The sequence below is a fragment of the Cataglyphis hispanica genome, chromosome 21 (genome assembly GCF_021464435.1).
Source record: "Cataglyphis hispanica isolate Lineage 1 chromosome 21, ULB_Chis1_1.0, whole genome shotgun sequence".
Classification (NCBI taxonomy): domain Eukaryota; kingdom Metazoa; phylum Arthropoda; class Insecta; order Hymenoptera; family Formicidae; genus Cataglyphis; species Cataglyphis hispanica.
The window spans coordinates 3,093,719-3,116,615 of NC_065974.1; the positions used below are offsets into that span (position 1 = coordinate 3,093,719).

At 32.5% G+C, this 22,897-nt stretch overlaps 2 protein-coding genes across 4 annotated transcripts in view; one reads left to right on the plus strand and one right to left on the minus strand.

Moving 5' to 3' along the window:
• LOC126857279 (uncharacterized) overlaps positions 1-12,889 on the plus strand; it is a 136,017-nt gene extending 123,128 nt beyond the window's left edge. For 2 of the 3 annotated variants that reach the window (XM_050606531.1, XM_050606533.1), the window contains 2 exons: positions 11,509-11,745; positions 12,079-12,889. In XM_050606531.1, coding sequence (XP_050462488.1) covers positions 11,509-11,745; positions 12,079-12,304 — 463 coding nt within the window. In that variant the 3' untranslated portion in view covers positions 12,305-12,889. Of the gene's footprint in view, positions 1-64; positions 795-4,903; positions 5,284-11,508; positions 11,746-12,078 lie in introns of those variants that run through there. The other variant, XM_050606532.1, reaches the window with a different exon arrangement.
• A 449-nt stretch (positions 12,890-13,338) lies between these two features.
• Positions 13,339-20,952, minus strand: LOC126857261 (uncharacterized). Its single transcript, XM_050606494.1, has 2 exons — positions 20,861-20,952; positions 13,339-19,631 (listed from the first exon to the last, which is right to left on the minus strand). The coding sequence occupies exons 1-2, from the start codon at positions 20,865-20,867 to the stop codon at positions 13,672-13,674; spliced, it is 5,967 nt and encodes a 1,988-aa protein (XP_050462451.1). The 5' UTR covers positions 20,868-20,952; the 3' UTR covers positions 13,339-13,671.
• Positions 20,953-22,897: the final 1,945 nt, after the last annotated feature.

A 22,897-nucleotide genomic window follows, 5' to 3' on the forward strand; every position in this document is an offset into this window, starting at 1 on the left:
TCGGCCGAGCGCGCGCGCGCTCGCTCGCTCGCTCGCGTCCTCGTAAGAGAGGAGCACAACAGCCCCCCCACGAGTTTGTAGGTAGGTAGATAGGTAGGTGAAGCGGAGTAGGTAGGTAGGTATAAACGACGGCAGGCTAAACTGCGGGACAGCCGCGGATGGTAGACCGTGTCGGGGTCGACGCTTTTCGTGATGACGGGGACTCTAGCGCATATGGTCGGACTCTCTCGAGGTGAGGTAGTGGCAATGACCGTTCTCTCCCGCGTTCTTCCTCGTCTCTCTCCCGATCTTCTCCTCTTCCTTCTCCTCGCCCCCTCTTTCTTCTACCTGTTGCGGAGATTCTGCCACTACCACCACCATCACGACCACCACCATCACAAATAATCATCATAGTTAGTTTCCTTCTTCTGCTCATGTGTGTTGTCTTCCCTTACCCTGGCTGCTCTTCTCCCATCTTCCCCACTACGACCTCGTTGTCGCCGTTCGCAGATCGGCGGCGGATGGTCGCTCGTACCGTCGACGGTGCTTCTTTTTTACCTCCATTTTTTTTTATTATTATTATTTCTCTTTCCCGATCATTCCTCGGATTCGTGATGTTCATTAGAGGATAGCGATGTTTTTCTGCAGTGGCGATTTGACCAAATGAACAAGACTGGATCGTGGTTAACGAAGGCGAGCGCCGGTGGTCTTTTCGTGTTTTCGCGATTTCAGAACAGCGATGCGATAATTGGAATAATAATACGGTTGAAGATCGACTTGGCTCAAGGCTATCTAAATTTTTCAAACTACATCAGGTTCTGGAAATTTTAATATTAATTATTAATTATATTCCAATAATTTGATTATTTAAAAGCGAGCAATCTAGTATAGTAATAAATTTTAAAAACGTCTCTTCCAGTTATGCTAAATAATTTTTTGTACAACAAATCTTTTTACACAACATGTCAAAAGTTTGCATTCTTTTAAACGAAGACTTGTTTTACGTGAAAAAAATATTCTCAAAACACTGAATGTATCTTTCAAAAAGAAATTGTGTAAATAAATACAATGGTTGTACTATCGTAAAATTGTAAAATACATTTATACAATACAAATAAGTGCTAAATATTTTTTTGTTATACAAATTGAATGTTCATCTTGCCTTTAAAAATATTATAATATAGCTATTACATAAATCTTTCTTTAATTTACAAATAATATATAAAAGAAAATTAGCATAAGATATATGCTTGAATTTACCTGTGATTTACCTGCATCAGGTAAGTCTTTATCTGTAGAGTCTACAAACAGAGTGATTCTTAGCATCTTGTTCGGTGCATAATTGCGGCAGATACTTTAAAATAGAATCATTCTTTTTCCAAATTTATGAAATAAAATTATATATTATGTTAGAAGAGATTAAAAAAGATAATTAAATAATAATAGTCAATTAAGTAATAATATTTGATTGTATTTTAACAAAAACAAGATCGGGGAAATTAATATTAGTATGTTGGATTGCCATGCATGTTGTCGTTTTGAAGGATAACGTGATATTCTTGATAAAATAAAAGTCGGCGCAGTGTTTTTATAATTTATAACAACAATTTTGCATAACCGTAGAAATGATGAGAAGACGAGAATACACCGAGCCGCACAAATGGGGCTTACGCAGATAAAACTTAATTAATGTATGTACAGAAGTTATATTTGTATAAAAGAGAGAATATCATGATTTTTTCCATAAAACTGAACCTTATATAATTCACAAAATTTGTAAAATTTATCTAATATTATTCATGCATATTATTAATATTTATTATGCATATTATTAATATTATTCATTCATTCGAATTTTATTGTATTATTTCTTTTTGTATAATCTACGCTTAATATTTTTTTCCTGTAATGTAGATTTTTGAAACAAGTGTAACAATTAATGATTTAGCTTTATTTAATACACGATTTGCGATGTGTAAATAATTATTATATAATAATTATTTTCTAATTAATAAGAGAAATTACTTATACAAAGATGTAAATTTTTAAGATGAAATGTCATGGTCTTTTTATCTTAAATATTTCATATAATGTCTTAAAAAGTTCTCCGATAGTTTTATTTTAACTCGACAGCATTATGTAAAATATATTAAAAGTATTTGGTAAGTCCATTCTTTTATGGTATACTTTCTTATGTCGAATTGTTGCATTATGATTTGTTATATATACTCTCACTCGCGCGCAGATACATACACATCATTATTCGATTCACAGAGCAAGCTCCTTTCCGAGCTTGCACAATAACTGTAACCCGCGCTTTACGGAACAGGTTGTAACTTTGTCGGTTAACTCATCTACCGTCAAACTTCTCTATAACTTCCCCGTGAAATGAGTCCGCGAGTGTAAAAAGTATTTTAAACGTATTTATAAATATACACGAATGCGAGCGCATACTTAGTTTAAATCAAAAATTCTACGCCAACAATTACAATCTGAACAACGGAAGTATGTTTCTCAGACGCGGCCCCTGTTGATCCCGCGGTAATTTTATCGCTTTCCTTTGTGGCGGGAGGGTAAGAGTACCCTTTGAATTCCTATATCAGACTAACTTAAGCTTGTTTCATGAGTGCGACAGACTTGATGGCCACGCAATGACATTTTTTATGCATTCGTCTGTGAATTGCTTCTTCGTCATCTCGAACGATCGTTAAGCGGCTCCGATCGTATTGTTTAATGCATCAATTCCCGATCGCGTTCTGCTCTCTTTCGACTATGATCTCCTAGAATAGAAGGAGGCATTCCACGATGTGCGATATATTAGCGATTATTTATCGACGTTATCCAAGAGTTACTACCGTCACGAGTAAATGTAAGCGAAACATCCGCAAAATCGTTCAACTGACGTTATAAATCAGCGGCGGCGATAAGCACGACGAAAACGTATTAGGGGGATAGAGGGTTGAAAAAGGGGGGATATATCGAGAAAGCTTAACAGAACCCTCGTAAACGCGGGATTTTCTTATCACGCACTGTTTCTCTGTCCGCTTCAAATTAAGGACAAATCGGTGACAACGAGCCAGGTTATTCTTTCTCTCTTCTAATGTTGAAAGAATTATTTTACCCTAATAAATATGCTGTGTCGCATGTTTGTAATTTATTACTGAATAATGGCAAGATCATTGTTCTTAAAGTTACTTCCTTTAGATTATTTTATTATTATTGTTATTTTATTGTTATTATACTTGATTATTATTATTGTTAATATATGCATTTATAAATATTTTTTTTCTCTGCCTCCTTCTCTTGCAAATCTCCTCTGTACTTAAAAAATGTATAAAAATATATATTAATATGTATATATATAAATTAAGCTTTCAAGCTGTCTCTATAAAACATGATTTAAATTAATTTGTATAAAGCTGATTTTATCAAATTACCTGGTTTTGTTCATTCCAGATAAATTTTGAAAAATATTAATTTTATTAATCTCTATTATTCCTAAAAAAGCTATTTGCTTATAATGTCTATATTTTTTAGATTCAATCTTGCTATTTAATCTCGCAATTTAATTAAATATATTAAATAATATATTAATTAAATATATTTAATCGCAAAAACTTTTACAACTTCTGATACAGTTTTCTTTATTTAATGTATTATGAGGGACAAAAGAAAATAATTTCTCCGAACGTATTATATATGTAACTTGGAAATCTAAACGAAAAAAGGACGAATCAAAGCAATCAATATCGGCAAAGATGCGGATTAACGGAGTTAATGCGGTAACAATCAAAAATGAAAAACGATGGATCTTCGCGCCGCAGGATGTCCTCTTATTAACAATGTTTTTGTTCGCCTCATCATCGTTCGGTCAAGTTCTTATTGACCGTATTTGTCGGTATGTCCGTCACGATTTATCTGCCCACGTATGAGGGATTACATTTCTTTATCATTGCTTTCTCTTTCTCTCTCCTCTTCTCTCTCGTTATCGTCCCTGTCATTCCTATCTACCAGAATTCGCGACGCGAATGTGTAACTCATGTCGTTATCATTCAAAAGTTACAGAACTAAAGGATACTTAACGATTTGGCGATCGTGAGATTGGTGCTTGTACTGCGTGCCGGATACGTTTCTTCTAAACTTTTCCAAAGTGGATATCTGTTCGACCTACATTGTAACCGTACGACCTGAAGGTGCAAATCGGCGAATTGATCGAGTCGAATTTTAATATTAAAGGTTATTTCATTATCAGATTGCTATACGTAAGAGAGACGGATGGGCTTGGCGAGAAAATTTGAATAATAGGATTACAGTCAAAGCTGTTGCTATATGTATATTACTATAATAGAGTATCTCCTCAGGTTGACAATAAGTCGCGCGTGTATAATTAAAAAAATGGATAAGTTCTTAAATTTTCTTACATAATCAAAGTAACGTATTTAATGCAACACGATTGTACATACATACATAGATCATTCGAGTTTCTATAGCTCTTACAATAGACGCGTAATCTTGATATTTCTATACGAAATTTTCCATCGTGTGTATCTAATCTCTTGATTTATTGTAATAATATTTGATTTTGATTAACTCGTTATAAAAGCATCGTTCGTCTTTTACTGTTCGCCAAAAATTACTGGCTTCCGGAACTTTCGTATTCAAAGATATAAATGAATATTCAGTTGCAAAGAAATAACAATTAAATATAAATTTTTGGACGAGTATAAATATATAACTTTTAAAAAGACAGCGTGAGAAAGAAAAATGTGGATACATTTTGCAATAAACGATTAAAATTAATAATTAATTAAAGTTTGCATTATTTTGCGATCAATCAAATATGGGGGTGGATAATCTTTTCGGTAAAAATATATATGATAAAATAATCTTTCTATTTCGAGTTAAGCGATCGCATTTTATCCAGAAAGGCGCGATCGTGCAAGCGCGAGGGATCTATGAAAGGAAGATCCACGTAAGGAGCCGCGAGTAGGAGGACGATTGGTGGGGTTGAACCTCGAGGATTGGCTAGGGGTTGCAGCTGGGGGATGCGTCGGAGGGTGCCTTTGCAAGTAGGTATATATACTCCTGTCGGCGGCTCAGCGGCCGATCCGAACTACTGAAACGTTCGCCAGGAGTACATCAGAAAGATACATCAGGGTGCCGAATAGATCAAGAAGAACCCGCCAGGTGCCAGTGAGACGAACTTAGGATTTCCCTCAAGTGTGAGCTGATATTCGTCTTTCTCGATCGCGATTTATTATCCGATCCATTAGCCAATCGTCGCGGAAATTTGTTTGTCGATCGGTGAGTATATGCGGAGTGTTAATATAAATTTGAAATAATTAAATTATATATTATAATGTTTGTATTATTTATTTAAAAGAACATTTATAAAAAGTTTTAATAAATTGATTTCGAAAATTTCTGATTATTAAAGTTGTTCAAGTAATCTTTGCAAACTTTTTTTTTTAATTACTTTCTTAATTAATTGTATGATTGTGATGTTTAATATAATTTTTTTTTAATGTATTTAAAAAAAAAGTAAATTTAATTACACAGAGTAAAAAATAATTATTTAATATTTAATTTATATGGTTTTCTCTCTCTCTTTCTCTTTTTCTCTCTTTCTCTTTCTCATAAAAAATAAATTATAGTAAATTTTATATAGTTTTTTAATATAATAATTTATCAATATATTGTCTTATTATTTTTTAAATTGCAGTTACAAATATAATTTTATATAAAATTGAATACTATGAATCATATATACATACTTGAATCAATCAAAATAAATTCATAGCTAATTAATACTAATAAATAATATTTTGTCAATAAATATATGTAAATTTGTATTATTTCAAATACTTATATTTATATTTTTATTGTCAACTAATACATGATTAGTTATCTAGCACATTTCTATGATACGCGTAATAAGAGATTTGTATCACGCTTGCTACTAGTTATGTTTTTAAAAAGCAACTTTTCATGTGATTTGACAAATAATTTTTACATACAATAAAATAGCATGTATTGCGCATATACATACATATTGAAATCATTATTAGCCGACAAATCTTCACAGATAATCGATCGATTTTATTATACAATATTGTCATAATTGTAAGAATTTTTTCACGAATAATGCCGTGAGCAAAAACATATTTTATCGGAAGAGATCAGTCAATATGTGATGAGGGTGTCATCATCACAGAAGAACGCGCCTGAAAATTGAGTCCCGTGATTGATTCGATAGCTTCGTTATCGCTGTAATCGGTCGTATAGTCTCTGTGCTTGCTTTGCATACTCACTTTGTCCTCACTTTGCGTGTATAATCGCATGCATTAGGATGCGACAACGAAATTTACTATATTTAGCGAAATAGCCTCGCGACCTCTCTTGTCATTTTGCGTTTCGTTCGTGGCGCGCTTATCTCTTAACGAATTTGTTCCGACGCCTATGTCGTTTTATCGAGTCGATTCTATAAGCAAATTATAATTAATATCGCGTCTGATCCCTCGTCATTTATAGCTTAAAGAATTCCATTTTATTCTGACAGTTTATAATTAAAGTTACGACAAAATTTCGGACACAGAGGAGAAGAAATTTACATAGGGAAATGAAAAAATTAACGTTTTATAATATGTTTTCGAGGATTATATAAGAAAATATAAAAAATTAAATATATTATTTTACAATGGCATCTCATAGGGTTTTTTTTTCCAAAAATATTAATTCTTTATCTTTAAATTATCACAATATTTGCAATCTATTTTTTGCAAGAAATTTTCACGTTATTTTAATTATATAAATCTCAAAATATATCTATATTTTAACATGTTTGTTAAAATGACAGATATTTTATTTAATATTATATTATGTTTTAAATATAAAAATATATTCCGCGGCAGAATTATTACTTGATAAAATTTTATCTATTTTTTTCAAGAATTCTCTGATGAATCTTATTCGACACTTCGCAAAATAACAATGTGAATTCTTTTAGCTTCTTAGCTGCTATAAGGCGAGAAGATGGCCGATTCGGCATGCTTCTCCGGCTTTATGAAAAACGCCGCACGCGTTATGAACTTGAACGTTTGCGACGCTTGCTGGATAATATCGTCTCTTTAGATGCCCGTAAAGGTCACATAATTAATTTCGATCCGAGTGACGGACGTGAGATCGTGCTATCAGCAGATAGTCTCTATGGTTTATCACGTTCATAAGTTTCTAGGAAATCGTGCTTTTATTATTTGGCGAAATATCTGACATACGATTGAGAGAGTCGACAACGTACAGATTTAGCGATGTAGCATGAGAAGAGAATATTATGTCAGAATAATCAAGGAATCTTAAGATCGAGGAATCTTAAATTCGCAGAATCTTAATCATTTTTTTTTAATCTGACAATGTTTTCGATGTTAAAATTTATTGTTATTATCTTTTATCATCTGGCACTATTGTATGTCAAGCATAATTACATACACCGTATATACATCTAGAACGAGTTTGAGATTTATTCATAATATATCTTTGGAAAATTCAGGTTTGAAATTGAATGAATAATAGCTATAATCACAGTCATCAATAATATCGTGGCATTTTCTATGAAAGCGAGAATTTTTGATGCATCATCATGCTACCTTGCGTTAATCTGCGTTATCTAAACATTATATTATAGTCGCCTTCGAGTAATAAAATTTGATATGATATCGTTAAAACGTGGATTAATTACGCATTAACTCTATAATAATCTCGCATCTTTCAAACTATGCAATCGTTATTCTATCGAAAGATATCAGGATCGAAATACCTTGTATAAATATATCAAAGAGAAATTGACAAGGAGAGAAATTATTAAGATCAAATATTTTTATAAAATTATATAAGATTGCAGTATTTAGTAATTATAATTATTAAAAAAAAAAAGGTAAAATTTTGAGAAGATAGTTATAAGATTAAAGTTTTTTCGTACATTACATTAAAATTATTTTGTTCAATTATTTTTTCAATTCAGAATGACGTAGTTGCTTCTGTATACAGTTCTAGTCGCGAGCTTCGTATATGTTTGATGTAACTAACAATGAATGTAACGTTTCCGCTACGTTCCCGAGATACCGCGTTTAAATCACTATCGTATTTGGCAACGTAATATTTCGCTTTGACATTCTTACTACAATCGCGATTCGTAAGATTTTGCGTAATATAATCTGCAAAATCCCACGATGGAAAGCGAGTCTTCATGTCGTCGACGATATCAAAACGGGCATACCTACGCGCGGCTCATTGTAAGACGAAGCTGTATTCACTCGCTCCCTATAACTGATGATGTAGTCTTACGGTTGTAACAATGTCGACAAACAATAATGGATATTCTCATTCACTTGCACGTGCCGGCTGACTAACCATTAAGTGAAAATCGTTATCAGCGCCTTTAGCGCTTGCGATCTCCGTCGAGTACGTTTCATTTCGGCACGTTTCTGCTTCATCGACTTTGCTTTATCATGCACATTACTGTTGATAAGTGTACAAAAAAAAAATTCTTTTCTTTACACACGCATGCATTCTTATATTTTTTCTAAATAAGATAAATTTATTGCTTAGATACTAATTTGTTTTTTTTTTATTTATCCTAATATATGAGTAATTTATATTTTAATTATGTCATTTTTATTAATTAAAGAAATTTTTTAAAAGAAAAATTTACAAATTTTTAAATAAATTTCTAAATGTAAAGAGAAATAATATTATAATAATAATTACTAATAATTATTATTTTTGCAGCAAAATATTTTTTAATTAGAATGAATATAACGATTAATCAAAGAAACATAATATTAAAAGATCACAATAAATTATATCAGCAATTATTAGATAAATTATATACATACGTATAAATTTATATTTTATCAAATATTTTGATTAATTGATCTCCTTGTTTTATTGTCAGACTGAGTTTACGTATTAAAAAGATCAGTGACTTGTGCGTTCAACGAACTACTTAAGTATATAATTAAACAATTGCCCATTCGTCTATTGCATATTCTATTTTGAAAAAAACATTTTGTGAATAAAAATGCTTATATAAATATAAGTCAGCAGATATGTTAAATCGTATATCTTGTTCTTAATATCATAATAAAAATTCTTTGCTTCTATAGGTGCCGCAATTTATAATATCTCGCGCTTTTTCCACGCGTTGATTCAGTAGAATTTATCACTCTGTATTCAAAAAATGTGAAAATATGTGAAGTATATGAAATTACATTGCTGCTATTTATGTCCCCGTGTAATAAAACTATAAATTCTTGTCATTCTTTAAAAAATCGAGCATGTAATTGTCGTCTCACGATTTCAAAGTTCACTGAGATATCTTTAAAAGTATGTGGCTGCATTTTTCAAAAGTGAAGTCTTACGTTTGAAATCGGTGACGTATTCCAATTTCACAGAGCATTCAAGAAATACGTTGAAATTTAAGAACGTGCAGTACAACAAGAAACTTAGAGAAAATATCCGTCTATCTCTTATATCCGATATTCAATTTCAAAGCATTCATCTATTTGATACAAATTTTTCGCAAACAAGTGAACTTTAAAAAATATCAAGAGACACGTGTCATGCGTAATATTCATAGCAAAGGTAGATCGTATATCTATACGTGGACCCATTTAATAGATAATGATTGACCTATTAAATACAGTTCTTGAATTAGTTTCGTATATCATATTTATTACGGTATTAATGCTCGATCATGTCACGTGAGATGAGAAAGTTTTGGCATACTTTCGAAGGTGGAGTATTGGGTACAAGCTAATGCGATTTTGATTCGTCGATCGGTTATACCTTAGAAATTCATGATATTTGATTTCAAACGATTCAGTATCCTCTACAGAATCCGTCCCAGAATCCATCAATAAAGTTGTCCGTTACCGATGCAACAGGTAACTATTCTATTTCAGGATTTTGCTTTCATCCGCGAATTCCATTCTGTTACACGTTTCGACTGTAAAACTTCTTTGCTACAATATTTCTGCTTGCCTGCTGTTTCTTTAATCTCATTAACTGGTTAATTTCACATAACTGGAATTCCATATTATGTATAAATGTTAATTTTTAATATCCTTTATTAAATTTCTTTCCTTAAATTTATTTTTCTTGACTAAAACTGTACTAGATTAGTGATACGATAACCGAAAAATGAAATTTATTATACAATACGATTGCAATTCCATTCTCATAATTTAATCTTCCATCGGATATGCGTATATGTACTTGATTTATTGATACTTTGATTTTTCATCCGCAATAAATAGCAAGATAAATATACTAGAAATATAAATTGCGGAAGTTAGTTTGATTTGACTTATTAGAGTTAAAAATAAAGTTAAATAGTAAAATTCATTTGATAGATACATCGCGGGCAAATTTCATGTTTTCTTCGCAAATCACAGAATAATTTTTATATAAAAAAATTAATTAAAACTTTTTGTTTTTATGTAATATATATAGTAGAAATATGAAATGTGGAATAAAAATTTTTTTTTTAGAGTTAATAACATTGATTCTTTTCAATAATTCTCGATATGTGCACCAATATTTATTTGGAATTAAATAGCTTTATAAAATAAAGAGATTAAATAACAATTTGTTGTACTTTTACTATAATTGCTATAAGTTTATTGCACCCGCTGGATTTCGTACATGTTATTTAATCTCCTGAATGTCCTTTAATCCTACGCATTTTAATCTCCGGAATTTACGACATAGTTTAATATTCCGAGAATGTGATGTTATGTATTTGTGATTTGATTAAAGTACCTGATTTTGTGATATGCTTTTTTTAACAGTAAATTTTTCAAAGATTTTTTAGAGTTCTTAAATTTTGAAGATTCTGTTTCAAATACTTTTTAAATTAAAAGTAAAAAAATGCGAAGACTTGAGATGCAGTATATAAATAGAGTATACAGTATCAACGAGTAACGGCCAATTTTATCTACGTTTATAGTACAGAAAAACGACTAAATTTAGCTTCAGTGATTCCCCTGAACAAAATGAATGAAGAGTTACGTTAGGAACGTAACTTTCTTTTCATTTAGGGCACAACGACCGCTCAGTACGGCATTCTTAAGAAACAAAGCATTTCTCAAGAACAATTTCTCGAAGAATTCTCCGGCTTCTTCGAGAGAGTTCAAAGATGCGCATTAGTTTTTGCAACCCTAATTATCTTTCGCGCTCAACCACCCCCGCTGCGTCCTTCTTTCGGAAATGTTCGCCGTATTCAGAAGCGAGTGGGAAGCGGTACTTGATCATCGTCAGATGGAAGTTTTACTACTTTTGGAAACGTATTACGTTAAGAAACTTTGGATCTTATCCCTTTGATGCGCGTCAAGGAAAGTTTTGTCGCGAAAAGAAAAATGTTTGCGTGTTCTTCTCGCGGGTTGATCGCACGCGTGTGAAGTTTAAAGCCACACACATTGTTTCTCTCTCTCTCGTTTTCTCTTTGTACGTATAAGCTTCGTCTCGTTGCAGCAACCAAGACTACCACTATTACTTCAAGCTGTTCGAAATGCGGACATGGATGATGAGCCTTGCTCATTTCCCCTGTTGCTTACTGTTGGCCACCGTTGTTATTGGAACATCAATTATCCACGCCGAACCGGAACCCATGGCTAGACTAACCAGACCGAAAGTGTTTGGCAGTCCCGAGGAGTTTAAAAAATATGCCAATCTTGTTAAAGATTATTTTTTCGCGTTAGGAAAAGCGAGGTAACGGTTACATTCGCAAGCATGAGATATCATTTTTATAATATAATCCAATAAATAATAGTATTGTTTAAAGTTAGCTAATTGTTAATGTACGATATATCTCAAATAAAACATGATTTATCTTAGTATTTCAGATTAAATGAAAGTTTAGATTTTTATAATAATTAATACATAATAATTGCACATAATTATAATAAAAAAATCTATATATTAGATCTCACTAAATAACATCTTGTACAGAAATTCAAAGAAAAAACAACATAAAATTAATTCAGTACAATATAAAATAAAATTAATTGCAATATTAATTTTAAAAATATTACCAATGCGTAGATTTGGCAAACGAGATGATATCGCCATACCAATGTCGACGGAGTTGAGCAATTGGGAAATTCTGAGGATGATCCAAAACGCGCAGCGGCAGAAGAAAATTAGGCAGAATAAAGAGGTTCTGTTCCATGACTTTCAGAGCTCGGACATCGACAAGCATACATCGAGCGTCCCTGCAAGACCTGGCTCTCTTTCGGACATGATCAACAATTACGACGATGTACAATAAATAATCTCGTGTAGCATCCTCTATTCTCTCTCCTAATCTCCCTTCTTAATTTCTCCACTCAATACTGAAATAAATCAAAGTTCTTCACCGTCCCGAGTTTACGAATGATTGTAACATCTATCGATGTTAAATTCACTTCTCACTTTTCTCTCTTCACCACAATTTAGTTTTGTGTTATGAATATCTTGTCAAAGATATCAAAGATAATAATCGCGATGTGGTGCCTGAAGATGATAGAGAGCATGTGAGGATGCTGAATGAGTAATCTCTTGTCAAGGAAACGTGAAAACGTTCAAATCGGAATCCAATTAATGACGCTTGAGATAAATCGAATTCTACGAATTATGTGATACGAATCTAGATAGCAAGATTGTAATCCCATTTAATCTTATATGTATAAATTTCTTTGTTAATAATATTTAACAAGCATAATAAAGCTGAACTGACGAATAAATTAGGAATAACTGCCATCCATTTATTAGAACTTTATTTCGATAAACCGTATGGAAAATCGATTGGTACATATTGATTTTGTTAAATTCATTTGTAATTAATTTTAAATTAAATAAAATTACCGTTAATATAGAACATTGGAGAAAATATTATTATAAATTTGAAAACTATATTTATATATTAAATATATATTTAACATTCTATCATAAATATTTTTAAAAATATCAGATATTTTTTATTCCTTGAATAGACTTTGTTTAAAATTTTGAAGCTTAATTTTATAAAGATATTTGACATCAAAAGTATTTAAAAGTATTAAAAAGTTAAAAAAGATTATTATTAGAAATTATTTTTAAATTTCTGTAAAGCTGTTAAATTTCGTTAATATATTGCTACATTAATATAATTAATAATATAATTAAAAATCTATTACATATATAATTAATAATCAATTATAAAGAAAACAGTAACAAAAAATTATCATAATGATCTATGATGATTCACAGATTTATTACCATACACAAAATTAATTAAAAAATAAATTTTAGTATATAAATTATAACAAGGCGAAAAATTCAGTGTGAAAATAAAGGCTGACTATTCTATAAATAAATAACTATCAGCAAATAATAATTACTTTTCATAAATATGTGATATGTACTATGTATATTAGATTTTATTTAAACTAAATTTAAAAAATTAAATTAAAATTTAAAAGTTGAATTATAAGTCGCATTATAATGTGGATAACTAAATGCAATGGAATATTTTAAAAATCTTAAGTACTTAAAGAAATTGACCGAAATCAATTAGTTTAAATCAAAATCTATGTCCTTCGTTTATTAAAGCTTTTTACTTAGAAGGTTCATCAAAATATTTTTCTCGGCCGTTTTATTAATCATATAAACGTGATTTTAATTGAATGGACGTACGGCGCAAACGGCGTCTCTTTTATTCTTGCAGATTTTATCTTTGGAATCGAAATAAAGAGGTTCAGGACAAGATTGAACCCATGCAATGCCATTGCTGCACATGCAGAACTTCTTGCAATCTTCGTTAGGAAGTAACACTGCAAATGGAGGATCCTCTTCAGGACAGGTACCAATGCAAGTAACCGGATCGAGGTTGTAGATGTGTACTGTAGACCAGGAATTCTCATGTACTTCTTGTTCATCGTTATTCTTATTATTCAGAGATTGCATCGAATTCTCATCATCGATTTTTTTATGAAGCATAGATGCGTGATCTTGATAGAATAAACGTTTTGCGCAAACAGCATCTCTCTTATTTTTGCAGATTTTATCTTTAGAATCGAAATAAAGAGGCTCAGGACAAGATTGAACCCATGCAATACCATTGCTGCACATGCAGAATTTCTTGCAATCTTCGTTAGGAAGTAATACTGCAAATGGAGGATCCTCTTCAGGACAGGTACCAATGCAAGTAACAGGATCGAGGTTGTAGATGCGTACTGTAGACCAGGAATTCTCACGTACTTCTTGTTCATCGTTATTCTTATTATTCAGAGATTGCATCGAATTCTCATCATCGATTTTTTTATGAAGCATAGATGCGTGATCTTGATAGAATAAACGTTTTGCGCAAACAGCATCTCTCTTATTTTTGCAGATTTTGTCTTTAGAATCGAAATAAAGAGGCTCAGGACAAGATTGAACCCATGCAATACCATTGCTGCACATGCAGAATTTCTTGCAATCTTCGTTAGGAAGTAATACTGCAAATGGAGGATCCTCTTCAGGACAGGTACCAATGCAAGTAACCGGATCGAGGTTGTAGATGCGTACTGTAGACCAGGAATTCTCACGTACTTCTTGTTCATCGTTATTCTTATTATTCAGAGATTGCATCGAATTCTCATCATCGATTTTTTTATGAAGCATAGATGCGTGATCTTGATAGAATAAACGTTTTGCGCAAACAGCATCTCTCTTATTTTTGCAGATTTTGTCTTTAGAATCGAAATAAAGAGGCTCAGGACAAGATTGAACCCATGCAATACCATTGCTGCACATGCAGAATTTCTTGCAATCTTCGTTAGGAAGTAATACTGCAAATGGAGGATCCTCTTCAGGACAGGTACCAATGCAAGTAACCGGATCGAGATTATAGATGCGTACTGTAGACCAAGAATTGTCATATATTTCTTGTTTGTCCTTATTATTATTGTTCAGAGATTGCATAGAATTCTCAACATTAACTATACTATGAAGCATAGATACGTGATCTTGATTGAATAAGCGTTTCCCGCAAACAGCGTCTTTCTTATACTTGCAGACTTTATCTATAGAATCGAAATAAAGAGGTTCAGGACAAGATTGAACCCATGCAATACCATTGCTGCACATGCAGAACTTTTTGCAATCTTCGTTAGGAAGTAATACTGCAACTGGGGGGTCCACTTCAGGACAGGTACCAATGCAAGTAGCTGGATCAAGATTATTAGTTGCTATTTTATAAGTTTCTTCAGGCCACTTTATAGTAGAAATAATAGACGTGAAAGTGGAAATATCATACGTTGGAATTGGCCGGATGCATTTTACTATCCAAAACCAATCGCAAACCTCTCGTATATAATCGAATTCCATGCCATTGCTGCATTTTTGTTCTACCTTTTCACCATTTATGCATTCGTAATATTTATTACAAACCATGGGATGAGCAATCCGCGCTTTCTCAGTCGAACCTGGAGGGGGACATGTTTTTCGTGGTTTTTCAGGAATATTCTCTGTAGTAGTTGTTATAGGTGTTGTTGTAATAGGCGTTTCTGTTGTTGTAGGAGTTGTTGTAATAGGCGTTTCTGTTGTTGTAGATGTTGTTGTAATAGGCGTTTCTGTGATCGTCGTTTCTGTAGTTGTCGTTTCTGTAGTTGTCGTTTCTGTGGTTGTTGTTTTTGTGGTTGTTGTCTCTGTGGTTGTTATTTCTGTGGTTGTTATTTCTGTGGTTGTTGTCGGTGTCGTTGTCGAATTAACTGTGGCACAATTGGCTTCATCTGAATGTTTGCAAGTCTTGTCAATATAATCAAAATATTGATTATTTAGACAAGTTCGAAGTGCTTGCTTTCCCTCAACACATTCGTAATACTGTTCGCAATTACATTCATGAGGCAACAATGTTTTTTCTGTGACACAAAGGCAAACATTTGGGCACTCGGCGTCATTCGGATGGCTGCAAGTGTTCTTATTGTGATCAAAATGTAAACCATCTTCACAATATCGAAGTACTTTTCTTTCATTAACGCATTCATAATACTGATCGCATTTACATTCGTGAGGCAACAATATTTTTTCTGTGGAACCCGCAGGAGGACAATCTCTTAGATTGACGGAATGAGCAGTGAGGAATTTAGCAGTCGTGAGGAATTTAGAAGTTAAGTCGCCATGTGTTTTTGTCGGATAGTCACACATCTGGAGAGTAACGTTGAAATGGAGTCCTGCCGGACAGTGTTTTAAAATTTTTTTACCATTAACGCATAAATAATACAAGGAGCTGTCGGTCTTGTGCCAAAATGCTCTGCCTTCCTGAGAGCATTTATTGTTGTAATCATCAATTAAAATATCATACGTTGAAATTGGCCACCTGCACTTTGCTTTCCAAAAAACAACGCACTCCTCTAGTATATAATCGAATGCCTCTAATTTGAAGATGTTACATGTTTGAAATTTTGGTTTACCATTTACGCATTCGTAATACCAGATACAAACCCAGGGATGACCAATCCGCGCTTTCTCAGTCGATCCTGCAGGAGGACATGTTTTTCGCGGTTTTTCAGGAATATTCTCTGTTGTAGTTGTTGTAGGTGTTGTTGTAATAGGTGTTTCGGTTGTTGTTATTTCTGTGGTTGTCGTATTTGTGATTGTTGTTTCAGTTGTCGTTTTTGTCGTCGTTGTCGAATTAGATGTGGCACATATGGCTTCATCTGGATGCTTGCAAGTTTTGTTAATATAATCAAAATGTTGATTATCTGGACAAGTTTGAAGTACTTGTTCTCTATTAACGCATTCGTAATATTGTTCACAATTATATTCGTGGGGCAATAGTATTTTTTCTGTGGTACAAGGGCAAACATATGGGCATTTAGCATCATTCGGATGGCTGCAAGTGTTCCGATCATTATCAAAATGTAAACCATCTTCACAATATCGAAGTGCTTTTCTTTCATTAACGCATTCATAATACTGATCGCATTTACATTCGTGAGGCAACAATACTTTTTCTGTGGAACCCGCAGGAGGACAATCCCCTAGATTGACGGAATGAGCAGTAAGAAACTTAGCAGTCGTGAGGAATTTAGGAATTAAGTCGCAATCTGTTTTTGTCGGATAATCGCACATCTGGAGGGTAACGTTGAAATAAAGTCCTGCCATACAGTGTTTCAAAATTTTCGTACCATTAGAACATAGATAGTACGAAGAACAATCACTTTCATGCTGAAATGCTCTGCCCTCCGGGCCACATTTATTACAGCTGCCCATTAGAATATCTACAGTTCTAATAGGTCGGACACAGTTCACTTTTTCTGGAAAATCGCAAATCTCTCGCACATAATCGAAATGCATCTCGTCCGGGCATGTTTGACTTATTTTAACACCCTTCTCGCATTTATAATATACGTTGCATAGACATGGATGAGCAATCAACGCTATTTCGGTTGATTCTTTAGGAGGACATTTTGTCCGAGGTTTTTCGGAGGCTTGTGTAGTTGTTGTCGAGATTGCTGTTGTTATCATTGTTGAAGCTGTTGTTATAATCATTGTTGACAACGAACTTGATGATAAAGTCGTCATCGGAGAAGCGGATGACGATGTCAACGTCGTCGAAGGGCTGGACGACGATATCGGCGTCGTCGGAGAACTGGACGATGAAGTCATCGTGGTTGGAGAAGTGGACGATAAAGTCGGCGAAATCGAAGAACTTGATGGCGAAGTCGAAGAACTTGGTGGTAAGGTTCGCGTCGTCAGAGGACTAGACGACGATGTCGGCGGAGAACTTGATGATGAAGTTGTCATTGTCGGAGAACTGGATGATGTCGAAGAATTTGGAGGTAATGTCGGCGTCGTCGAAGTACTGGACGATGAAATTACTGTTGTTCGAGAAGTGGATGATGAAGTCGGCGAGATCGAAGAACTTGATGGCGAATTCGAAGAACTTGGTGGCAAGGTTGGCGTTGTCAGAGAACTAGACGACGATGTCGGCGGAGAACTTGATGATGGAGTCGTCATTGTCGAAGAACTGGATGATGTCGAAGAATTTGGAGGTAATGTCGGCGTCGTCGAAGTACTGGACGATGAAATCACTGTTGTTCGAGAAGTGGATGATGAAGTCGGCGAGATCGAAGAACTTGATGGCGAAGTCGAAGAACTTGGTGGTAAGGTTGGCGTCGTCAGAGGACTAGACGACGATGTCGGCGAAGAACTTGATGATGAAGTCGTCATTGTCGGAGAACTGGATGATGTCGAAGAATTTGGAGGTACTGTCGGCGTCGTCGAAGTACTGGACGATGAAATCACCGTTGTTCGAGAAGTGGACGATGAAGTCGGCGAGATCGAAGAACTTGATGGCGAAGTCGAAGAACTTGGTGGCAAGGTTGGCGTTGTCAGAGAACTAGACGACGATGTCGGCGGAGAACTTGATGATGGAGTCGTCATTGTCGAAGAACTGGATGATGTCGAAGAATTTGGAGGTAATGTCGGCGTCGTCGAAGTACTGGACGATGAAATCACTGTTGTTCGAGAAGTGGATGATGAAGTCGGCGAGATCGAAGAACTTGATGGCGAAGTCGAAGAACTTGGTGGCAAGGTTGGCGTTGTCAGAGAACTAGACGACGATGTCGGCGGAGAACTTGATGATGGAGTCGTCATTGTCGAAGAACTGGATGATGTCGAAGAATTTGGAGGTAATGTCGGCGTCGTCGAAGTACTGGACGATGAAATCACTGTTGTTCGAGAAGTGGATGATGAAGTCGGCGAGATCGAAGAACTTGATGGCGAAGTCGAAGAACTTGGTGGTAAGGTTGGCGTCGTCAGAGGACTAGACGACGATGTCGGCGAAGAACTTGATGATGAAGTCGTCATTGTCGGAGAACTGGATGATGTCGAAGAATTTGGAGGTACTGTCGGCGTCGTCGAAGTACTGGACGATGAAATCACCGTTGTTCGAGAAGTGGACGATGAAGTCGGCGAGATCGAAGAACTCGATGGCGAAGTCGAAGAACTTGGTGGTAAGGTTGGCGTCGTCAGAGGACTAGACGACGATGTCGGCGGAGAACTTGATAATGAAGTCATTGTCGGAGAACTAGACGATGTCGAAGAATTTGGGAGTAATGTTGGCGTCGTCGAAGTACTGGACGATGAAGTCATCGTTGTTCGAGAAGTGGACGATGAAGTCGGCGAAATCGAAGAACTTGATGACAAAGTCGGCAAAGTCGAAGAACTTGATGGTAAAGTCGACGTCGTCGGAGGATTAGATGATGACGTCGACGATGTCGAAAAACTTGATGATGAAGTTATTGTCGGAGAACTTGACGGCGAAGTCGATGGTGTTAAGGAACTTGTTGACGTCGTCGAAGTTGATGTTGTTCTACATCCTGCACTCCAGGGCCAATCGCATACCTGAAGTACGGGATTAAAGTGCAATCTGTTACCCTTGTTATCCATGAAAGGGCAATCTTGTGGTTTTCCCTTTGTTCCCATATAGCAACTATAGAATTTTGTACAGTCATTTTCATGGGGTATGTAAATAATTTTATCCTGTGAGTCATCATCTGTCGGACATTCTATCGGAAAATCAGTCACTGATGATATGCTGAACGCAACGCTCAATGTAGCCACATATAAAATGACCACTAAGTGTATATCTAAAATAACAAATATATACATATAATATTAAAGCAATATGAATATATAATATTGATTATCTATGACATTAATACAATACTAACTTAAACAGTTTAAACTTAAAAAATAAAATTTAACTGTTTTAATTATTTATTTTAACATGAATGATGTCAATTTATTGTTAATAAATTAATTCAAACATTATAAAAAATAAAAATTTAGCGTCTTTTATTTAAATTAAAATTTTACTCTTGTCGTAAGCGATTTTTCGATATCATTTTCGATACGAGGATGATGAAATAAATTAAAATCTGAAGATGTGATGTGTTGGCAAGATTTTATATGTATTAAAAATTATATATATATATATATATATATATATATATATAATTATATAAATATAATATAATATATTTAAATATAAATATAATACTATATATATATATATATATATATATATATATATATATATGTATATATATATATATACATATATATATACATATATATATATGTATACAAAAGTATTATTAATATAATCTAAGAATTAAACAAATTAAATAATTTCAAGAAAAAACTAAAATTGTTATGATATCTATTTAGTTTAATATATTATTAATAATAATATGATTTTTTTCTTTAATATCTCTTTATTTAATTTTATTAAAATTGTTAATTTATATAAGAGAAATTAGAAAATGTAATACAATTAGAAAAAATATATACTTAACACCTTATATAATAATAATTATACTAAAAAATATATTATGTATAAAAAAAATAATTTGCTACGAGAAAATATTCACATTGATGTTAAAAATAATTATTTGAAGCACGCGCAATTCTACAAATTATGTAAATAATATGTTATTCGATGATATGCATGTTACCTAATTCTTTGCTTATTACTTTATATCTTTTTTAAATTTATGAACAATATCTTTTAATTTGATCATAAATATAATAATGCAATAATGCAATAATGATGATTTTTACAAGAGATAGATATTTATTAAAAATATTAAAACCTGCATTAATTTGCTACAATTATGTTATTCTCCTCTTGTTGACATTTATGCACAAATTGCACTACACACACAATCTTCTTTCTTTTGTGGACATAAACAATCGTCCTACACATTTGCCATTCAACGATCAATTCGATTCAATTATCCAAATGTCTCTTATCCTTAATAATTTGCCTTCACTTTATCACTCTATTAAAATTCCATAAATCGTAAACACTCACCTTTCATTGTGAATAACTCAGTCGCTAGAGTTAGAGACCGGGAGCTATTCTTTCATTCATACTAAATTGCTAACTGACGAACTTGTCTCTACTCGAAATGATTTTTATAAGCGTGCGGAGTGTTATCGCTTAACATGAGTGTGGCTTATCATATCTAACATTGGCAAAATTTTTCTTTTAAAAAAATCATTTAAGAGGATATTAAAACAGATGCGTACATATGATATGTGTGTATATATTTTAAATGTAGCGATCAGTAAACAAACGTTGAAATTTACAAACTTAATTTTGCAGCAGTTTGTATCAGACTTATAAAAGTGTTATATAATATTTTTATTTTAGTTACGTAATTTGTAATAAAAATAATATTAAAAAATAAAAAGATTTACATAAAATTTTATAAGTTATAGAATTAGTATTCAATACTTTATATTAAAATATATTAAAATTTTTAAATATAAGAAAAAAAAAATTATATAGAAATCTGCGGATTTATATAAATCGCAAAATCTATCTTCTAAAATCTAATTAAAAAATCAATTAAATTATAAACATATACATATGCGCGGATTGTGTAAGTATAATTACGTTACTACTATATAAAATACCGAACATGTGTGTCTTCTAAAGATAGCAGGTTTCAAAAGCATTTTGCCAGAGAATATTTCTTTAGCTTTATTATTTTCTTTTTTTTTCTCCTATAATAATTATATTTGCATATTTATACATAAATAAAAAGCAATATTAAATATCATAATATTATTTATTAATATTTGATTTGGCAGCTTTGTTCGATTAAAAGTTTTTAGGTTGCTAACAGTTTCTGGTAGTTATCGTTCAATAATCCATTTACATAAACGTTAAATGTGCGTGTCGAAAACTTTATCTTACCAAAACACTCGTTTATCAGAATATAATTGAGAGCACAATAATCTCGAGAAGTGATCAAAGAAATATATAAAAATTAAAATATTAAATACTTTTATTAAGATTTAAAAAAAAAAAATCAAGTTTTAAAATAACATATAAATAGTCTGCACTTTGAAAAACTTTGATAACAAAAAGAATATACCTTTTAGAAAAATTAAAAATAGACGATATTTTACTAAAATTTTAATTTAAAAAAAAGCGTTTAGTCTTAAAAATGTATAACATTAAAAATTGTAAAGTTTAAATAATGATCTTTGCACTTTTAGTAAGAAAAAAAATACCTCCAAGTTGAAGAAAGAATATTACGAGATTGAAAATATATTAAATTAAAAAAAATTTTTCTAATGTAATAAAATAATTTGCTTATACAGTTTAATATTATTATTGTATGTTATCAATAATCAGATATAAAATGCAGATATAAATATCAAAATTGTATTATTAACTGATAATTTTATCAATTTAACATTTCATACAAATGATTTTCTGATTAATAAACAGATGTAAATTTATATAAATAATTTTTGGTTTAATTAATGTTTAAATTCGTATAAATAATTTCATGATAATAAATTAACAAAAAACATAAATGTATTATAGGAGAATTTTGATTTACTTTGATATAATTCTTTTTATATATATTTATATTAATATTTAATACATTTAATGTTAATAATATTTAAAAAGGAGATATAAATAATTGCCTGAATCATCGATTGCATTAATTCAATATAATGAATAATCGAAAGTCCACAAAAATTGCACTTTGATGTACTTCTTCCTGCTCTAATTTTCTTTCGTCCTCTGATCTTCTGATACATCTTTCTTTTACTTTAATTTTTTTTTACATTTGACTGTCCATGGCCAATCGCAGATCTGTTTGACTACACAATAATGCAAGCCTTTAGGACAGTTCTGAACAATTGGAATGTCATTGAAGCATTTGCAGAACTTGATGCAATCAATATGATGCGATAGCATCATCGTTCCATCTTGAGGACATTTATCAATGCATCCAGATGAATTGTCTTTCTTGTTTTTTGAATTGGAGAAACATACTACAGTCAATCGCATATTAAAGTAATTGGATTGAAATACAAACAATTG